The sequence below is a fragment of the Pocillopora verrucosa genome, chromosome 5 (assembly GCF_036669915.1).
Source record: "Pocillopora verrucosa isolate sample1 chromosome 5, ASM3666991v2, whole genome shotgun sequence".
NCBI classification, from domain to species: Eukaryota; Metazoa; Cnidaria; class Anthozoa; order Scleractinia; family Pocilloporidae; genus Pocillopora; species Pocillopora verrucosa.
In genome coordinates this window covers 20,644,754-20,665,306 of record NC_089316.1, presented here as the reverse complement: position 1 = coordinate 20,665,306, position 20,553 = coordinate 20,644,754, and the positions used below count along the sequence as shown (strand labels likewise).

The following is a 20,553-nucleotide window of genomic DNA, read 5'->3' as shown; positions in this document are numbered from 1 at the left end:
TGGCATCTCGTAGTTACAAGGTTGAAGTCAATGGTAGATTCTACAGGCGTAATCGCAAGCAGTTGCGTTCTACCATGGAACCACTTCAAGAAACCCCCTTCAAAATGGACAAAGATGACCTGACCGTTCCAGACAATCTGCAGGAACAGGACCAACCCCCTCCAGCAAGTTCTCAAGTAGGAACATCCATGTCCCCTCCAAGATCTCAACTACCCCCAACACCTCAAACAGAGCTGAGTGCAAGACCACCTCACGAAGCTACTACAACTGAAATACGGACACGACATGGACGATTGATCAAGCCACCTAAAAAGTTTGACATTGAGTTATAGTTAAAAAAAAAAAAAAGAAAAATAGGAAAAAGGGAAAGATGTTATGATATGCAAAAAACCTTCCGGACATCAACGTTTGCTTTTTTCTTTCTTATGTAACCCTCAACTGTTATGTAACTTTCTGGACTGGTTATGTAATCACTTCGGACTACTCACGTGTCAGTTCTCGGGTTACACGACAAAACATTTTATAATAAGAGAGTCGCTATCGCGTTGTTGTTGTTTCGTTAGCTCTAAAGGTAACCTGCCTCTCAAGTAATTAAAGTTTGTGTTCAAAGAAGCTTACTGGACTCAGACTCACTATCTTGCTCTCTCGCGTCTTAAAGGACAAAACTGTGGTCATTCCTTTCAGAGGCTTCCAGCAGTGGAAACCAGTGGCAATAATCAACAACAGTTTACGTGTGCTTCTGTAACCAAAGGTATTCGATTGAGGAATTACAATTCTTGTACGTCTCAAGATCTGTTCGATGCCACTTTCAGATATAAAGATCCTCTTGATATCTTCAAATGTGTACATGTAAGTTGTCTTTAAGCTATTTATCGTGAGAAAACATGCAAATTTGAAATATCAGATTCCCAGCGTTCATGGCGCCATACAAACTTGCTGAGTTGCAACGTTTGCGTCGGCCGGAAACTCGCGTAAAGCTCCTCTTCTTTGTAAACTCAAGGTTACTTCTTCCGAAGAAGTCCAGTCAATTAGAGATGTATGTAATTTTGTCAACTTTCTCGATTAAATGTACGTTAGAAAAGTGTGACTTGATGTGCGTGTTTTCCCTGGATTTCTATTGTCTGTATCTCGTTGCATTGCATGTATTCACAACTGTGAGGTGTTATAGGCGAAATGGTACCAAAAAACGTGGCAACATGAATTGTGTACGTTTTCGGTCCACTTGTCTGAATAACTGACGGTTTTCTGTTGCCTGTGGAACACTTTAATTTTAGGGTTGTAGAATTTCGTGCGGTTAAAATGCTTAGTAATTCACGCATGAGAGATGTGTTTCAAATTCGTGCCGGCGGGTCATAAACAAACTTGAACTACATGTATCTCGCTGTAAATTTTTCCGTTCCCATTTTTCGAGCAATTTGGTGAACATCGATCAATGATTTGGCAAATAACGAAACAAAAAGCAAATCCAGTTTCACTTAAAAATTTGCATACGAGTCAGTGGAAGACGTAGTCGTGACAGGTAAATATGCTGTAACATAACACCATTAAAATAAGCGAGTAGAACTTGTTAGTCTGTGAATAAATGGCGAGATGAAGGAACCAGTTTTCGAGAAATGCATGTGCACCGATGTCAAAAGCTATAAAATGAGCATTCGAGCGTGGGTTTGCATTCAGAACGCGACAACTTGTTACAAACGGACGCCTTAGCTGATTCTACCGAATTACGATACACTGGGACAATTTATTTTGAACAAATTTCCAAGCCGTTGCGACAGATGTTTCTGTAAACGAAGTGAGAAATAGCTGTTTTGATAAATGGATTCCGTAGGAAAATGACAAATCATTTATATATTCCGATTACAAAGTCGCACTGGTAACAGCATCTTGAGATGGTCGGTTCGAACGGCGATTGCAACGAACAAGTTTGCTTGTCGTTGGTGGCCGTTTAGTATTTTAGTGCTACTACATTGTGGCCTATTCTTTAAAACAACAAACAGCCAACAGTAGAAAAACAAAACGATGACCTTATACATACTAATGAGGCGGATGTTTCAGTATCGTGCGCGCACGTGCAATTTTTTTGACGCGCACGATTTTTTTTATTCTTAGTTGCATGCGATTTTTTGGCGCGGTTGACTTTTACGCGAGCGGTACTGTATATGGCGATGTGTCTCCTAATTCAAGAATGCTGTTGTGTCATCCGGTTGGTTAGTACAAAGCAGATTCCTAGTTTCTTGAGAATAATGAGTGATTACACACTAAAGCGAGGTGGATACTTTAGCAGATAAGAAATTTGCTACGGAGCATTGCTTTAAAAGAGTATTTTGATTGTCATCAGTGTTTTCATAAAATATCATCGTATTTCTATCCATGTGAAGACTTTGAGAAGAAGGCTCGGTCAATTTGGACTATGTTTTGGATTTCAAATATATATTGGTATTGTCTTTTATCGGCTTCAGTAGAATCCTGTGGAAGAATCCTGTTCTCTGCAATTGCTTAACCCTTTAACTGGCAGAAGTGATTAACAAGTCACTTCTTCCAATATTATTCATACATTATCCAGCAAACAGATAATGAGAATACTTAATCTTACCAGGTAGAAACTGTTATCTTGATCTAACAACAAATTCTTGTGACTAATTTATAAGGAAATGTGTAGTAGCTACAGGGGAGAATTAACAATTCAATGTTGGGAGTTGAAGGGTTAAATTACAATGTAGGACCTTCAAGGATCATTTCTGCAATTTAAATTTAGTTCATTATGAATCTTGATAATTTTTTTTTAATCATATAAAAATAGCTTTCTGTCCATGATCTATGACTTTTATAACATGCCTTTCCAAGAATAGGTGATTTATTTAAACATTCTTCCATGAAATTTTCTCTATCTGTTTAAGATGTATGAACAGGGTGGTGGCCAGGTACTTGCTATTGGTAGTCAATTGTCTATTTTTGACAAGAAATAATCTATGGTATAGTGCCTACTTTAAGGTACATTTTCAATATCAAATTAAAGTGGTATTGGACACTAAATTTTATTGTTTTTTTTTTGTCTCAAATCATTAATGAAATATTTATTGACAGATTTGTTAGAATGACTTAAAATTATCACATGGGATATATGATTCCACACATAATCTGAAGAGAAAAATTGTATTTTGCTCAGTGTCATGGAATTGGTGGAATTTCATGGAATTAGAGGGTGTGTTTTAAAAGCCATTATGGAGAAAAAATGTCTCTAAATTCCAGCCATTTTAATTAATACTACTCAAAATGGTTTGGCACAGACAAAAAGCTGATGGTAATAAAGATTTTCAGTGCAGTCTGCTAAGTAATATTCCATTTTGACAATTCAATCATCCCATACCTTGTCATTTGGAAAGGTTTTGGCAGACAGTGACATACTGTGCAGTAAATGTTCCTTGTCATACAAAGTTTTAGTTTGCAGAGATTCTGATCAAAAGTATTAACCTTCTTGAGATAATACAGTTGCAGTGGCAATTAATTTGCAAAAAGTGGCAATAGGAACCACAAAAATATGAAATGGTGTGGGAATTTGATAATAGCAACTTTCAATTTAACATGGTGTGACAAAATTAAATGTGTGGTTATTGGCTGCTTTATGGTTGTGATGCCTTCTGAAAATTGGAAATATGAGGAAAAATTCTAAGAATAAAAAGGTTAGTAAAAATAAATGTGTCTTTGTTGCTTGGAAAGTGTAAATAGTTAGCTACTGTAAATCTCTTTTCTAAGTTCCATCCATGGTAAGGTCATAGCACTTTATTTTTCTATATGAAATGTTTACTTATGAAATGGGTGTGTCAGGAATGTGATCTGAAGGAAATACAGCAAGAATGGCAAACACCATTAGACCAGGATCTTATCTCTATTTTCTGCAAGATTTGTCCTTGGAAACATAACTTCTCGTTTTGAAAATGGGCCATTTTCCGTTTGCCAAATTTTGCAAGTAGGCAATTTAAACAATGATCTTAAATATTTGAGGAAATGAAAGCGTCCCAGAAAGATCAAATTAGCCTCCAGTATGCATTAATTGGCCTCAACAACACTCTAAGAGGAAATAGAAAACTTAAATGGACTCAGTAAACTCAGATTTTGTATTTTTTTTTCCAGGGTAATTTGTGATGTCAATGCTACAAAAGGTAGTTAGAGAAATCTAAATTATTGCAAATACCAAACTTTGATTTTGACATAAACATTCAAGTTTTCCTCCTTTTTTTACCTAAATTTCTTCAATGAGACTACATGTACCAATTTCAAAGTGGGTTGAAAAGGAAGACCCTTTAAGGATAATTTTTTTTTTCAAATTTAATTCCTTGTAACTGTAATGGTTGTTATCAGTGACAGTGACAGTGTAGTCATCTCTAAGGCAACTGAATATTTCCTTGGTTTAAATTTGTCTCATTTTACATGTCTCCGACTTTTTGGCGAATGATAAAACTTAACTGCAAGTTTCCAAAAGAATTGACATTACATATCAAGTGGACATGTATTATTGGGATTTATTATTGTTTAACAGCATATTGTCAATACCATTCTTGTTTTGTTGTAGGATTTCACAATTCCTGGTGTGGAATATTCCTATTGGTGGAATATTCCTATTGGTGGTCAATAAAAATGGCTCTCTGTCCATGATTTATGACTTGTATAACATGCCTTTCCAAATGCGGAATAGGTGATGTATTTAAACGTTCTTTCATAAATTTTCTCTATTTATTTAGGATGGATGAACAGGGTGGTGGTCAGATTACTTCCTATTGGTGGTCAATCGTCTGTTTGTGACGGGAAATAATTCATCATATAGTGCCTACTTTAAGGTGTATTTTCAATATCAAATTAAGGTGGTACTGGACACTAAATTGAGTGAATTTTGTCTCAAATTATTAATGAAATATTTACTGACAAATTTGAAATTTGGAATGACTTGAAATAGGATATATGATTCTACACATAATCTGAAGAGAAGAATTTTATTTGCTCAGTGCCACGGAATTAGTGAATTAGGGGGTGTGTTTGAAAGACCATTTGGAGAAAAATGTCTCTAAATCCAAGCCATTTTTAATTGAGACCACTCAAAATGGTTTGGCACAGACAAAAAACAGATGGTAATAAAGATTTTCAGTGTGGTCTACCAAGTAATGTTCAATTTTGACAATTTTGCAATCTTATACCTTCTTATTTGGAAAATTCTTGGGAGACAGTGGTATACTGTGCTATAATGTTCCTTGTCAAAAAAAGTTTTAGTTTGCAGAGATTCTTATCAAAGGTATAAACTATCCTAAGCAGTGGCAATTAATTTGCAAAAAGTGGCAATAGGAACCACAAAAATCCATGATATGGTATAGAATTTGATGGTACATGTAGCAACATTCAATCTAACATGGTTTGAAAAAATTAAATGTGTACTTATTGGCTTGCTTTATGGTTGAGATGCCTTTCGAAAATTGGAAATATCATGAAAGCATTTTAGACTAAAAAGGCTAGCAAAAATATATGTGTTTTTGTTGCTTGGAAAGTATAAATAGTTAGCTATTGTGGATCTCTTTTCTAAGTTTCATCCATGGTAAGATATAGCACTTTGTTTTTCGTGATGAAATGGTTACTTATGAAATGGATGCGTTAGAAATGTCATCTAAAGGAAATACAGCATGAATGGTAAACACTATTAGACCAGGATCTTATCTCTATTTGTTGCAAGATTTGTCTTTGGAAACACAACTTCTCATTTCGAAAATAGGCTGTTGTCCCAATTGTCAAATTTTGCAAACAGGCAATTCAAACAATGATCTAAAATATATGAGGAAATGAAAGCTTCCCAAAAAGATCAAATTAGCCTCCATTATCCATTAAGTGGTCTCAACAACACTCTAAGAGGAAATAGAAAGTCTAAAATCAATGGACTTGGTGAACTCAAATTTTGTATTATTTTTTTCCAGGGTAATTTTTCAAAATTAAAAGCTTCCTGTGATGTCAACGCTACGAAAGGTAGGTAGAGAAATCTGAATCTATTACAAATACCAACCTTTGATTTTGACTAAAACATTCATTTGTCCCCTTGTTTTTTTTTACCTAAATTTCTTCAGTGAGACTACATGTACCAATTTCAAAGTGAGTTGAAAAGGAAGACCCTCTAAGAATAATTTTTTATTTTCAAATTTAATTCCTTGTACAGCTGTAACTGTAATGGTTGTTATCAGTGACAGTAACAATGTAGTCACCTCTAAAGCAACTGGATATTTTCTTGGTTTAAATTTGTCTCAATCTACATGTATCTGACTTTTTGGCAAAGGATAAAACCTAACTGCAAGTTTACAAAAGAATTGACATTAAATGTTGAGTGGACATCCATTATTGTTTTACAGCTTATTATTAATACCATTCTTGTTTTGTTGTTGTAGGATTTCATGATTCCAAGTGTGGCATGTTCATCACAGGAAGACCAGGAAAACATGATGCTGGAAGTCACTTTGCTAAGTAGTGAGTGGAAATCATCAACTGATGGGGACTTGTCAACTATCAACCGAGAGCTGGCCATCCAGTTAGCTAAGCACCCCAATGTGGATGTTAGCGTCTTGCTTCCAAATTGCAGTGAAGCAGATAGGAGCAGTGCAAAAAGTCACAATGTGAAGCTCATTGAGGCAGATAGAGTTCCTGGTTTTGAGCCAGTTCTTCGCCTGTTATTTCCTCCAAGAGACCATAAAATGGATTGTGTCATTGGTCATGGAATTCACCTTGGCCGACCAATTGCATCCATCAAAAGAAATCCAATTTACAGTCATTGCAAATGGATTCAAGTCGTTCACTCTGCTCCTGAAGAAGATGGAATGTACAAAAACATTTCAGAAGGTCAAAAAATGCAAGAAACAGAAATCCAACTCTGTAAAATGGCTGATCAAGTTATCACAATTGGACCCAAGCTGACAGAAACTTACAAGGGTTACCTTCGTCCAGTTAAGCAGGAAGAAAAAGTTTTTGACCTTACTCCAAGCATTTTCTCTGAATTTTTGGCAGTAGAGCAAGCCACTGAAGACAAAACAACATTCAGTATTCTTGTAATTGGAACTTGTAACAGCAGTGATGAGTTCAATGTCAAGGGGTACGACATAGCTGCTAAAGCAATTGCTGAGTTGAGAGATGAATCCTACAAACTCAAGTTTGTCTGCACAGCTGGAGGAAAAGGAGTTATTGTAGCAGAAAAGTTGCTCCTTGATGACATCAGTCGTAACCAGCTTATTGTTCGCAGCCTTGATGATGGTACAGAAGTGCTGGCAAACTTATTCTGTGAAGTGGATCTAGCAATAATGCCATCCAGAACGGAAGGTTTTGGAGTAACAGCTCTGAAAGCCTTATCTGCTAGTCTGCCTGTACTTGTCAGTGGTAATTCAGGACTTGGAAAAGCTCTCAAGAAAGTGCCTTTAGGCTCACAGAGTGTGGTAGACTCTGTAGATCCCAAGGACTGGGCCAAAGAAATCAAGCGTGTCCGTCAGAAAGAGAGAGACGTGCGACTTTCAGAGTCAAGACTTCTACGTGAAAAGTATTTGGAGAAGTACAACTGGGAGGAGCCTTGTAGGAGTCTTGTGATAAAGATGAAGAACCTTGTCTTTGGTAAATTTACGTAAATTTAAATGTTTCAGCCTTAACTTGTCTAATAACTGATAAACCAGGTAGTCTGGTAAAAGTTGAATCAGCCTTGAGTCAACTTGGACCTATGATAACCATAAATTCTTTATAGAACTGAATCAAACATATAGTCAAAAATGGTAAATACTCAGGAAAGGTAAACTCAATTGTTATGTAATAATCTTACCCACAAGATTAGGAACAGTGTCGCAGAGTTTTTAAATATTTACTTGGTAAAGTGTATTTGTATGGGAAATACTTTCTGTAGTTATTTTACTCAAGACACAAAGCAGGTACTGTTGAAAGTTGAACAAGCATGGTCAACTTTGTTGGTGTCTTTTTTAGGGTCAGTAATATTATTTTTATTGGTAACTGAAACATTTAGTGGTACAGTAGCTTTAACTTTAACTTTAACTCCTCCTAGGAGGGTATTCTGAGTTAATTTATGACAATTTTCAGGGAAGCTTTGGCTGGACTGCTCAGATAAATTCTTTTTTCTCTTTACTTTCTGTAGGTAAAGCTCTACACAGCTCTCTAGACTACGAAGAAACAGAGCGGAATAAACAAGGAGAGTCTATACCAGGTCAGTCATCTTTACACTGCATGTTAATCAAGGAATATTGAAATTAGACTGCAACTGTCAGGAAAATTATGAGGAACAAATCAGTAAATCAGGTGTGCTGCAGAGAAGTTCTCAGAAGAATACAAAAAGATCTGCTAAAATCAACTTGTCATTGCTGCAACAATAGGATTATCAGCATCTTCCAGTCTAACTCTATGATTAACTTCTGTCTTTCCTTGCATAAGTGCCCATGCTCCATGCTCCATGCTCTAAGAAGTGCCCTCCCCTAGGCCAATATATCAAATAAGAACTCCCCCCTCCACCCAAGCATTGAACAATCACCCTTCTCTCTCACTTTCCTAAATAAAAGGAAAACCTTATTTAATTACTTTATTTTAACTTTTTTAAGCTTCAACTACAGCCATATCAGTGCACTTTATAGTTCCTTACTAAAAATTTTCAACTTATAAGGAAATGTATGGAAATACCTGTAGAACTTTATTATCCCAGCACTTATTAATCAAAGCACTATTTGAGTACACTCCAGAAAGAGACTGAATGTGTAGATAAAGTCTTGAAGCATTGAAGAAGGAAATGAGTTAGTTCTCAAACAAGAAATAATACAATTGGTAATAAAACAGGAGCTTAATTCACTTGCAGTATTCATGTTGGCTTATGGGTCATTTAGCAACTGGATCAAACAACATCAATACCTTTGTGCTTGCCTTACTCTTTCTTCCACAACACTTCTCACTCTTTTGACTTTTTTTAATAAAGCTGAAAGGAGACGAAGTATTTTCTCACTTCTACTTAGCACCAATAATTATAGTAAATATATTTAACATTTGAGTCTTACCTGTGTTTGGTTCTTTTATTGACTACATAATTTGTATTTTTCGATATTCATGAGATTCAGGTACTGTGATGAAATACGGTTGAAGTATGCAAGCATAAATTACCAAGCCGTATCTATAAACGGCAAACATAAGCACTAGCACATGATCTAATCCCAGTGAGTGTGCTGCTAAAGATCAAATAATAATATGGGCATTCGGGGTTGTGAGTTTTGTTTGACTTTTTAACATGTATTTGCTCAGTTTACGTTGGAGTAATAAATCGTGTTTTAACCTAAACTTATTTTTTCAGGTGCAGTTCCACGTGATTCAACAAAACAAACAGAGAGAAACGCAAAAGAAGCTTGGACAGCAGCAGGTACAGCTGTAGAAGACATATACCACGTGCCTATCAGCAACTTATGTATTTCAACCAATATGAAATATGAAGGGGGAAGGGGATTGGGGAGAACATCCTGGATAAAACAACAAGGGAGGACTATAGGAGAGGGACTGGGACTCCTCAGGGATTTAGACTTTTTCCTTTTATTTTATGTAACATTCCTATTTTGTTGCTTTGTTTTAATCCCCTTAATACCCAGAATTGATCTACAAATTATTTCTCATAACATTGTCATTTAAAGCCTCCTCTTGCAAAAAGGGGGCAAGATTGATTTTAAGGTCAGAAAGTAACATTGAAACAATGTGGAAGTGAAAGAACACAACAGACGTTAAGACATCCATTATTTCCACTTTTTTCTTGTCCTCTAAATGGAGGTCTATTGGCAGGTTTCCAAACCAGGTAGCATTCTTTAATGTGATATTTCTCTCCTTTCTCCTCAGAAAAAGCTCCTAACACCTCTTTAAAGAGAAAAAGAACTTATGGGGATGAATAAACAAAGTCTGTTCAAGGTGAGTTAAGTTTACAATGCATGTCATTTAACTATGATTGTCAATAAACTCTAATGCAAAGAATAGGGCTGGTCAGTGAATACTGCAAATCAGTGATTCAGATGTCATAGAACATGATTGAACTTTCCCTTTACAGTTAAAATTCCAATATGGATTGATTGTGGGACCATCCCAGACCCTCATCCACGACTTGAGACATCAGGGACAGTGGTGATAGCCAGTCAGGGTACTCAGGCTGGTAGCGATGGGCTGGTAGTTACTAAAATGTGATCAAAGAAGAGCTATTTTCATGTATTCAAATTTGCTTTCGGGTCATTTCAGCACCAATGGGTCAAACATATAACATAGTAATACTACAAAATACTCAAAATCAATCAAGATGTTATTTCTCATAACACTGTCATTTAAAGCCTCCTCTCGCAAAATTGATTTTAAGGACAGAAAGTAACATTGAAACAATGTAGAAGTGAGGTAGCACAACAGACATTAAGACATCCATCATTTCTACTTTTTTCTTGTCTTCTAAATAGAAGTCTTTTTGCGGGTTTCCAAACTAGGTAACATTCCATAATGTGTTATTTCTCTCCTTTCTCCTCAGAAAAATCTCCAAACACCTCTTTAAAGAGAAAAAGAACTGATGGGAATGAACAAGCAAAGTCTGTCCAAGGTGAGTAAACTTTACAACGCATGTCATTTAACCCTTTAACACCTAAGAGTGACTGGCATCTATTCTCTTCTTACAAGATCACCCCTGATTCAAACATTAAGGTCAGGAGAATAAGAGAAATGATCAACAGCTAAAGAAGTTCTTGATTGTTACACAAATAATCATCCTCCCCTTCTCTCACATTGTCCAAAATAAATGGAAACCCTGATTCTATTACCATTTTAATTACAACTTTATGAGGCTTCAACTACAGCGAAATCAGTAGAGTTTATAGTTTCTTACTCAACACCCCCTAAATTAAGCGACTTCCTTCCGATTAGCGCCCCTCCTTTTAGCCACAACTTGAAATAATTCGTGCCTGGATGCTCATTCGAGGAAATGCATCAAGTTATTAAATGTTGCAAGGCAAAGACCTTCGTGTACCGGTAATTGCTGATTGGGATGAGGCTATATAATATATGTAGTATTTCTGCAACAGTTTCTGGTCTTTCTGCTTTACTTTCACATTCTATGTGCATTCGAAATCTCTACTCAGCCGCTTAGGTAACCTTTTGAGGTTACATTTACTATATTAGTGTTAACTATAAGTATAAGTAGGAGAATATTTGGCCTCCTTTTAGCTTCATTGAAAAATTCTTTAGACTGACGAGAATTTTGTAGAAAAGGGATACATGGAAAAACATACTGATATACTTGATTCATTAGTGCTGAATAACCCGTAAGGAAACGTGAATACATGTAAATAGCTCTTCTTTGATCACCATTATTCTATGTTTGAGAACTAACTCATTTCTTCTCAAATACTGCTTTGGTTAATAAAGTTCTACAGACATTTCCGTACCTATCCTTTTTAAGTTGAAGTGATCTTTAATAATTGTAGAAGATAGCGCGGAGACGTATTTGTGTTTGACCGAAGTAGCGATTGAGGTTGTGTGGTTAGGACTTAGACAACGGAAACTAAACTAAGAAAAATGCGTTGCGAAATGTTTCATTAACCTACTAAAAGTGAAGAGATTGCACAGAAAACTGAATACGAGAACTACACCACTAATACAGACAAAACGTAAACATCATAAATGAAAAAGAGATTAAGACTTACTTTGGTCCAGCTCCTAATGATAGCAAAAAGCTGATAGCGATAGCGTCTAAGAACAAAGTAGCGATGAACAAGTAGCGATGATCTAGCTGCGATAATCTGGTAACGATGATTGAAATCGAGTCTTTACACGTGACCTTAAATGCGAATTGATAGGAGATAACAGAATAATCGTGTAATAATCATTTACTAACGAAAGACTTCTTGATAAAAATGAACCAGAACAAAACGATAATAAAGAGTGTACTAACTAGGCGTTTTGCAACTAACAGTAAATGTGTTTAAAATTTGAGCCTTGCCTGTAATTGGTTGATTTAATGACTGCATAATTTGTATTTTTTCATATTCATCAGATTCAGGTACAGCTCCATGTGGTTCAACAGTAGAAGAATTGAAAAATAAAAAAGAAGTCTTTGCAGCAACATGTATTGCTTTAGAAAGTATAAACCACATGCCGATTAGCAATTGATGTATTTCCACCAAATTTTTAATTGGAGGGGGGGTGGGGAAGATTAATGAAATTAATTAAGAGCAGGAAATTACTGAAAAGAGGGGACTGGCAGTACTGATATTACACTTTGTACTCTTATATTGTGTAACAGTTGTGTTCCATTTCTTTGGTTTCATTCCTTTAATACCCAAAGTTGAGCAACGTGTAATTTCTCGCATCATTTTAATTTAGAGCCTCTTCTAGCCAAGAGGGGCACAAATTTGTTTTTATTATAGACAATTAGGTAAGTTGCGAAGCGCAACTTACCTTTAGACATTCATCATTTCTACTTTTTTCTTGTCTTCCAAATAGAAGTCTGTTTGCAGGCAATTTAAGCATGGCAATAACATGTTATATTTCTCTCTTTTCTAAAATAAAATAATAAAATAAAACAAAAGATAAGAACGAACAAACAAAGTCTGTTCACGGTGAGTAAACTTCGCAAAGCCTGCCACGATATGATTTAATTATAACTGTCAATAAACTTTCATACCAAGAGCATGGCTGGTCGGCGAATGCTGAAAACAAGTGATTTAGATGTCATGAAAAAAAGTTGAACGAGGAAACTTGTCAAAATGGCAATTAAGGCTATAAAGAACTTTTTTTCCCTATCATAATTTTCATATATAGTCCGGCTGTAACGCTTACGGCAACTGAATTTAAATCTAATCGAGACTTTGCTTTAGGCTTTTAGTTAACGAGCTGTTGAGCCTTTAATTGATACCAATCTGTTACAATTGTTTTGATTACTCGTATCGAGATAGGTAGCCAGTTTTCACTAGCAGTTTGAAATGATACAATCTCCTCGCGGGAGGTGATTTTAGCGAGATATGACGCAATCCTTAAGAGTGCATGCATCTCTGTATTCACCGGAGCAATTTTACTAATCAGCCATGATTATTATTATAATTAGTATTATTGTTGTAATTGTCCCAGATTTCTTTGTTACCTAATTGTTCTCCTAACGTCGCAGATTTAAAAAAAATTTAAAGTTTCTGCATCTTCCTTGAAGTGTGATGCCTTTTTTAATTGCTTTTCTCATTGTATGATTTTAGGCGGCACTTCTGTGAGCGAAGACAACAAGGAATTGAATCAGTTAGACTCTGCTGAAAGAGACAGTGACGTCACTAGAATGAAATCCACGCCTCCTCTTGAACGTTCTGTTGACTCCAGAAACGCAACAGGTATCACGCCGCTAATGAATGCTGCTATGAATGGCAACGTTCAAGCGGTGAAGCTTCTGATAGAGAAAGGAGCAGATCCGTCCTTAAAGGACAACTCAGGATTGAATTCGCTACATTTTGCCGCAATTGGCGGAGACACTGATATCATCTCTCTGATCCATACCCGAATGCCGGACATTGAGTCATTAAATGGCGAGGGGGAGACGCCGCTATTGGTAGCGGCTTACAATGGCAAATTACATGCAGTGAAATGGTTTCTCGAGAGAGGGGCAAATGCAACCTATGAAGACAAAGGGGGATGGAATGCTTTACATTCTGCTGCGTATAATGGTGACGCTGAAACCATTGATTATATCCTTACTCACGTGCAGGCCATTGAGTCAAAAACAGCTGATGGTGAAACACCTTTAATTATTGCTGTTCGTCATCAAAAGCTACAAGGTGTAAAGTGTCTCCTTGAGAAGGGAGCCAATCCTTTGGCTAAAGATAACGAAGGACAGGATTCTTTATATTATTCCTCATCACGTGACCCAGATCTCCTGGGCTTGGTGCTGAGTCACGTGGCTGATAGTGAGTCTACTCTAATTTTTCTCCTAACGTCGCTAGTTTCAAAAAAAATTTAAAATTTCTGCATCTTCCTTGAAGTGTGATGCCTTTTTTAATTGCTTTTCTCGTTGTATGATTTTAGGCAGCACTTCTGTGAGCGAAGACAACAAGGAATTGAATCAGTTAGACTCTGCTGAAAGAGACAGTGACGTCACTAGAATGAAATCCACGCCTCCTCTTGAACGTTCTGTTGATTCCAGAAACGAAACGGGCATCACGCCGCTAATGAATGCTGCTATGAATGGCAACGTTCAAGCGGTGGAGCTTCTGATAAAGAGAGGAGCAGATCCGTCCTTAACGGACGACTCAGGATCGAATTCGTTACATTTTGCCGCAGCTGGCGGAGACACTGATATCATCTATCTGATCCATACCCTCATGCCGGACATTGATTCATTAAATGGCGAGGGGGAGACACCGCTATTGGTAGCAGCTAACAGTGGCAAATTACATGCAGTGAAATGGTTTCTCGAGAGAGGGGCAGAGGCAACCTATGAAGACAAAGGGGGATGGAATGCTTTACATTCTGCTGCATTTAGTGGTGACCCGGGTACCATTGATCATATCCTTACTCGCATGCAGGCCATTGAGTCAAGAACAGCTGATGGTGCAACACCTCTAATCATTGCTGTTTTTTGTCGCAAGCTGCAGGGTGTAAAGTGTCTCCTTGAGAGGGGAGCCAATCCTTTGGCTAAAGATAACAACGGAAAGAATTCTTTACATCATGCCTCATGTGACTCAGATCTCCTGGACTTGGTGCTGAGTTACGTGCCTGATAGTTAGTCTACAACTGGCAATGATTAATTCAGGTTGGTCTGATAAGGTGTACAGCTCAGTTTTAATCGTTTAAATCCTCAATGTCAAAATGTAATTCGCTGTTTTGTTTATCAACTTTAAAGCCGTTGTATTAATTAGTGGTTCTAGTGCTGTCACTGGAAATTTTTAACAGACTGTGTGATATTTTAAGATTTTTACCAACTCACTATAGACCTACGTGCTGTCTGTAAAGGTCCTGTGCATAGTAACTTTCACGGTATTGAATAGCTTCTTTCAGTGAAGTCCACCTCTTGAACCTGGGCGTTCTGTGACATGTTGGCTAAATTTAATGATTTAGTTCTATTAAGCTAGTTGATTTTAATCACTGTGTGCATACAGGCATTTTTCCCAGAATTTGGTTACCCAGCATTTGAAAGCTATCATGAAATCAAAGTTCTACGAGTCACCCGATGACAAAAGTCAATTGTATGTGGACAGACTATGTCAGACCACAGCCATAAGCTTAAAACATATGAATGATCCGAATGAATGGTATGTCGCGGTATTAGTGCTGGGCTGCCAGTGGTATGAGACGACATATTACAAAATATACAGCCTCTTAGTGCAGCGTGTTCTTGTTCAATTGTCGAAGGAATCTTCATGTTTCTTCTTAAAATACTCATTGGTTTTGTCTTTTAGGTTGCAGTTTGCGTGGTGTTGTCAATATTTGTGGTTCTCGTGTGGCTTGTGCTATACAGGAAAAGCTTCCAGTGTTGGAGATTTTTGAAAATGAACCCAATCTGATAACAGCCTGAAGTGTATGTCTGAACTATATTACCTGTGATTTTATTTCTATCGAGTCAAACGTTTTTAAAATTGATATGATTTTGTGCATATTTCACAAGTAAAAGGGTCTTTTTCACTAGAACACATTATGTAACACAAGTAGTAGTGTTGAGTAACAAGTACTGAAATAATAGCTATTAGTGTATGGCAGTAACTCCCCTCACCCCACTCCAGAAAAGGGTCTTTACACTACGTAACAAATGCTGTTTTCAGCTCTCTGTATACATGTGTGAGAAACCTGCATCTTTTGTATACCAAGACAGAAAACGGTTACAGGATAAACCAATAACTGCACAAAATAACTTAGGCACAAAGAAAAAAACAGTTTCTTTCCAACAGAAAGCCCGAGTGAACGCAAATATGCGTCTAGTTTAAGATGTTTTAAAATTAATATGATTTTGTATATTTTCCACAAGTAAATGGGATGGGTTACTTTTTTGATCATATAACATTTTTTTTCATTATAGCACACGTACAAAGTAACAGCTGTGTAGTTTTATGTAAAATTTGGAAACATGAACGTAAGTTGCATTTCGTTGAAGAAGTTTATGTCTCAGCTAAAAATGCCTTTTGATAACATTTGAATCAAATTAAATAGAGTTTGAAATATTTTGTAAGTTTTGAGACTACGACAAAACGTGAAAGTCGTGCAATTATCTTGATTTTGAAAAAAAAAAGAAAGAAAACGAGGATATTTACACCAAATGTCACTCGAAGTAGTGCAATTACCTGTACCGATAAAGAAGTGATAACATCACCGAACAACTCCAATTATGTAGAATTTTTTGGCCACCTTTGTAAGCGAGGTTATGACATTAGTTAATAAAATTTTATATTACCGAACGACAGGTGTTGTTTGTCAGTGGGAACGACTTTGATATTCTAGCGTCTGGGAAAGTAGTAATAAAATATCCCTATTTGGATGAAATATCGAGAAAAGGGAAAGGTAGAGGGAACAGAAGTTCTATGTCGTCCATGGAGAAGAGGGTTTTTTTGAGGGGGAGAATTTTTCGGTTTTCTGGTAAAAGGGAGGTTGGATAAATTGTCGCTGACAGAGTATGGGGGGTCTGAAAATAGGGGAAGGGGGGTCAGGTAAAATTCATTCTGTCTCAAACAATATGCTCCGACCCCACCCACCCACCCCCCCCCCCAGTGATAAATAATAAACGTCCCGAACAAACAAACAAACAAAAAATGTTCGAGGGATTGAAGAACTGCATTAAAGAAGGGTACAGTTGTTAACCCTTCCCAGTCCTCTCCCCATGTTCACAGTAAGTGAGCTTCTAACGATTGTGTTAACTTCAGTTTTGGCATAATTTAGCAAACCACTGAGTTGTACAAGATAGTTATGGTGTTTGTATACTAGTTTAACATATTTGACTTTGCATATCTGACTAGGCTACTCAAAACTAGATAATTTAGTATTATCAACTGAGTTGATAACGTAAATTGGCCACTGTAAAGAGTTTAGCAACTGAAGTTTCGAGCGTTGGCCCTTCGCCAGAGCGATAGACGAAGGACTGACGCTCGAAACGCTTAGCTGTTACTCTTTTCGATGGCCAATTTACGTTAATAATTCAGTTGATAATACTACATCACTCTGTTATACTCTCCACCTACTCAGCACTACAGCTTCTTTAGAAACTTGCCACCTTCACTGAAAAACTATTCAGGCAAAGGAATGCAAATAACTTGCAAAAACCATTATCAGGTCCCCCTTCCATAAATTGCCCGCATGTCAAGAGGAAAAAAAAAACAGTGATCAAACACATTGTAGAACATACTGGCACATGACAAAAATAGTTTAATACATCTCTACAAGTGAGCTAAACGTTCTACTGTTGTTTCTGACTCATTAAAAGGGGTTACGATGACGTCAAATATAGTATAGAACAAAAGTATTGGTTTAGTAAGTCATAACACTATTTAAGATTTACGAACGAACATAGCAGACGGTGGAAACACCAAATTAGTCGTGTCATATGGCCTAAAAAAGCCCCGTATAGAGCAAGTTTCAATTTGACAGTGAGTGGTTGGAAGTACTAGGATTTTTTATAATTTTCTGACCATTAACAAACTAAGTACGCCATAAGATGTGCCAAACAATTTAGTTTCTACGATGGAACTTTCAAACCGTTACCAGTGGGTCTCCGTACTGAAGTACGATGACGAGTTTCGCCTCTTATAGGCGACATATAATTTTCCGTGGAGTTCGACTCTAATCACCTCCACTCCATTATTTTAGAACTTATTTCTATCAAACCCTCCCCTGCTTTCAGGTCTTCTAACTGCACGCCTAACCCTGGTCCCCAGCTCGTACCCTTCACTAGTTACGGGCGTACTATTCGCCGCAACTTTAACAGTTCAAGGGGCTGAAGCATTCACAATTGTGGATACGAACACGTATGCAATCGTCACGTGTCAGGAGGAAAAGCTTTCGGTCTTAGCCGCTCAGGTTTCGTTCATGCTGCGCAATCTTCATTGCAACAGCAAACTAATCGGCCACGCAAAATTGACTAGCGCTCCTAACTTCACCGCCTAACACAAAGCTATGGCTGCACGAACTCGCGAAGGACGAGGACGAGGCGTTTTTGGCAGATGGCATTATTAACGGTTTTCAGTTAGTGGACCCTAATACGCAATTCACCGAAGTAAATATGCGCAATTATAAATCGGCTACTAATGCCACCTTTAAACTGTTGGTGGGAAAAACCATTCGCAACGAGATTCAGCAAGGCAACTACGTTATTACGGCTACGATACCTACGGTGGAAAGCGCTTCAGGAGTGATTCCTAAACCGAACTCTTCCGAAGCACGGCTTATCCATGACTGCTTTCGACCGCATGGGCATGCGGTCAATGAGTTTATCAGCACGCGGTATGTTAAATTTCAGTTTCTATATGACGCTATCAAACTCTTAAAACCTAATTATTTCATGGCTAAAATAGATCTCAACCATGCTTACCGGTGGCGACCCATCTACTCCGCAAATAATCAGGCTACAGGCTGCCAGTGGCGGTTTTCGGGGAACGATTTTGACAGTTGTTTTTACGACACCCGCCTTCCATTCGGTGCTGAAATCTTTCACCGTCCAACACAGGCTGTTCGACGCATGATGGGAAAGAGAGGTTTTATGAACATGATAGTTTATCTCGACAACTTCCATGTCATTGGTGCTACGCGGAGTGCACCCATACCTATGAAGTCGTAATTGCTACAATTGCTGCAGGATTTAGGTTTTACTGTCAGTCAGCGTAAACTCATGCCACCTACCTGCACAATAACCTTTAAGGCTGTACAACTGGATACAGTCGCGTGTAGCACGGCGCTCCCACAGGAGAACTTCCCGAATGCCAGACCATAGTTTCTAGTTTCTTGTATAAAAGACGACAAACCTTAAAGTTGCTGCAAGATTTAGGCTTTTACTATCAGTCAGCATAAACTCATGCCATCTACCTGCACATTAACCTTTCTGGGTGTAGAACTGGATACAGTCTCGTGTAACACGGCGCTCCAACAGGAGAAACTTGACGAATGCCCGACCATAGTTTCTTAAGTGAGCCTTTGACGATTGTGTTAGCCTCAGTTTTGGCATAATTTAGCAAACCACTGAAGTACACAAGATAGTTATTGTTTTTCTATACTAGTTTAATAAACTTGACTTTGCATATCTAATAGGCTACTCAAAAACTAGGTAATTTAGTGTATCAATTGAATTGATAACGTAAATTGGCCACCGCAAAGAGTTAAGCAGCTGAAGTTTCGAGCGTTAGAGCGATTGACGAAGGGCTAACGCTCGAAACGTTAGCTTTTACCGGTAAAATTTTCACGGGAGCCAATTTACTTTATCAACTCGGTTGATAATAGTAAACTACCCATTCCACCATTCCACTGCATGTTCCTTACCAGTCAAACCAGCTACTATAAGGGGCAAGCGACCCTGCTCTGCTTCCGTGGTTCAATGTCTGGCACGTCAAGAAGGATAGATTAATGACTTCAGTGTCAGTGCTCTGTGCGGAAAAGCAGAACACATTCTTATATCCTCTGTCGTTTTCACTGGTTGCATTTACTTCCTTCTCACGAAACCACTACACGGCCTGTCAATTGCAATTCACAAAAGGAATCATAAATAGGGAGAGATTCTCAGCACACCTTGACTCAATGTTAGGCACGTGGGTTAACATTAGAGCAATGATTTCAGAGTTACCACCCAGCGCAGCAAGTTGTAATGAATTCCATCCTCCGTTGTTCATCAGACACAGATCTGCTTCTCTCTTCATTAAACCCTTAACTGCTTGAACCTTCACGCCCAAAGATTGCCACCTTGACGTGGTGGGGGTGCTTGCACGCCCCAACGAGCCCGAGAGCTATGCTGGCTGGACCTCTCGAGGTCCTGGTAGGGACACCCATGCCAGACAGGTCAAAGGGTAGGGGCCAGACAAAGAGCAATCTACCGGCCCTCCAGGTTTGGGGGTTTTGCATAGGGCTAACAACCCTATCATGTAAAAAGCTTCTGTTACGGAAACAGCAACGTGTAACTTACAAGAATCATCTGTGCAGAAAGAGCCTCCGGAATCCATGCCATGGGCAACAGTGAATGTCGAGAGTGAAAACACCAGAAACTCTGCAGGTAATAGGATTCGAATGACTGACAGTGGTCAAAGCCGAAAGGAAGCCGCTGTCATGACAACGGGAGCCATCAGCGCAAAAACAACTACACTGATTGGCTTTTTGAATGTGCGAACAATGTATGAGCAAGGTAGGGTGGCGCAGGTCATTGCTGAAATGAAGCGTTACAAACTTGATATCTTAGGCGTAAGTGAGAGTAGATGGACAAAATCTGGGAGAATGAAGACAACAACAGGAGAGAGAGTTCTCTCCTCTGGGAGAGAGGATGATTTACATCATGAGGGGGTTGCAATCATTATGAAGAAAGGGATGGAGAAGTACTTAATGGAGTGG

General features: G+C 37.9%; 2 protein-coding genes across 2 annotated transcripts; both read left to right on the top strand.

Annotated features, from left to right (window-relative positions):
- The first annotated feature begins 545 nt into the window (after nucleotides 1-545).
- Nucleotides 546-10,273, top strand: LOC131775883 (D-inositol 3-phosphate glycosyltransferase-like). The gene is made up of 7 exons (XM_066167017.1): nucleotides 546-849; nucleotides 5,955-6,003; nucleotides 6,417-7,623; nucleotides 8,153-8,221; nucleotides 9,347-9,412; nucleotides 9,877-9,945; nucleotides 10,082-10,273. The coding sequence occupies exons 2-6, from the start codon at nucleotides 5,986-5,988 to the stop codon at nucleotides 9,927-9,929; spliced, it is 1,413 nt and encodes a 470-aa protein (XP_066023114.1). The 5' UTR covers nucleotides 546-849; nucleotides 5,955-5,985; the 3' UTR covers nucleotides 9,930-9,945; nucleotides 10,082-10,273.
- A 274-nt stretch (nucleotides 10,274-10,547) lies between these two features.
- On the top strand, nucleotides 10,548-16,405 carry LOC131796474 (putative ankyrin repeat protein RF_0381). Its single transcript, XM_066167018.1, has 4 exons — nucleotides 10,548-10,612; nucleotides 13,254-13,952; nucleotides 14,071-14,797; nucleotides 15,444-16,405. The coding sequence occupies exons 2-3, from the start codon at nucleotides 13,331-13,333 to the stop codon at nucleotides 14,769-14,771; spliced, it is 1,323 nt and encodes a 440-aa protein (XP_066023115.1). The 5' UTR covers nucleotides 10,548-10,612; nucleotides 13,254-13,330; the 3' UTR covers nucleotides 14,772-14,797; nucleotides 15,444-16,405.
- The last annotated feature ends 4,148 nt before the right edge of the window (nucleotides 16,406-20,553 follow it).

Excerpts from the sequence above, each read along its gene's own strand:
- LOC131775883 (XM_066167017.1), top strand. Across the intron at positions 7,624-8,152 it reads GATGAAGAACCTTGTCTTTG|GTAAAGCTCTACACAGCTCT; the intron begins GTAAATTTACGT and ends TACTTTCTGTAG. Across the intron at positions 9,413-9,876 it reads AGAAGCTTGGACAGCAGCAG|AAAAAGCTCCTAACACCTCT; the intron begins GTACAGCTGTAG and ends CTTTCTCCTCAG.
- LOC131796474 (XM_066167018.1), top strand. The coding sequence starts at position 13,331 with ATGAAATCCACGCCTCCTCTTGAACGTTCTGTTGACTCCAGAAACGCA. Across the intron at positions 13,953-14,070 it reads GCTGAGTCACGTGGCTGATA|GCAGCACTTCTGTGAGCGAA; the intron begins GTGAGTCTACTC and ends GTATGATTTTAG.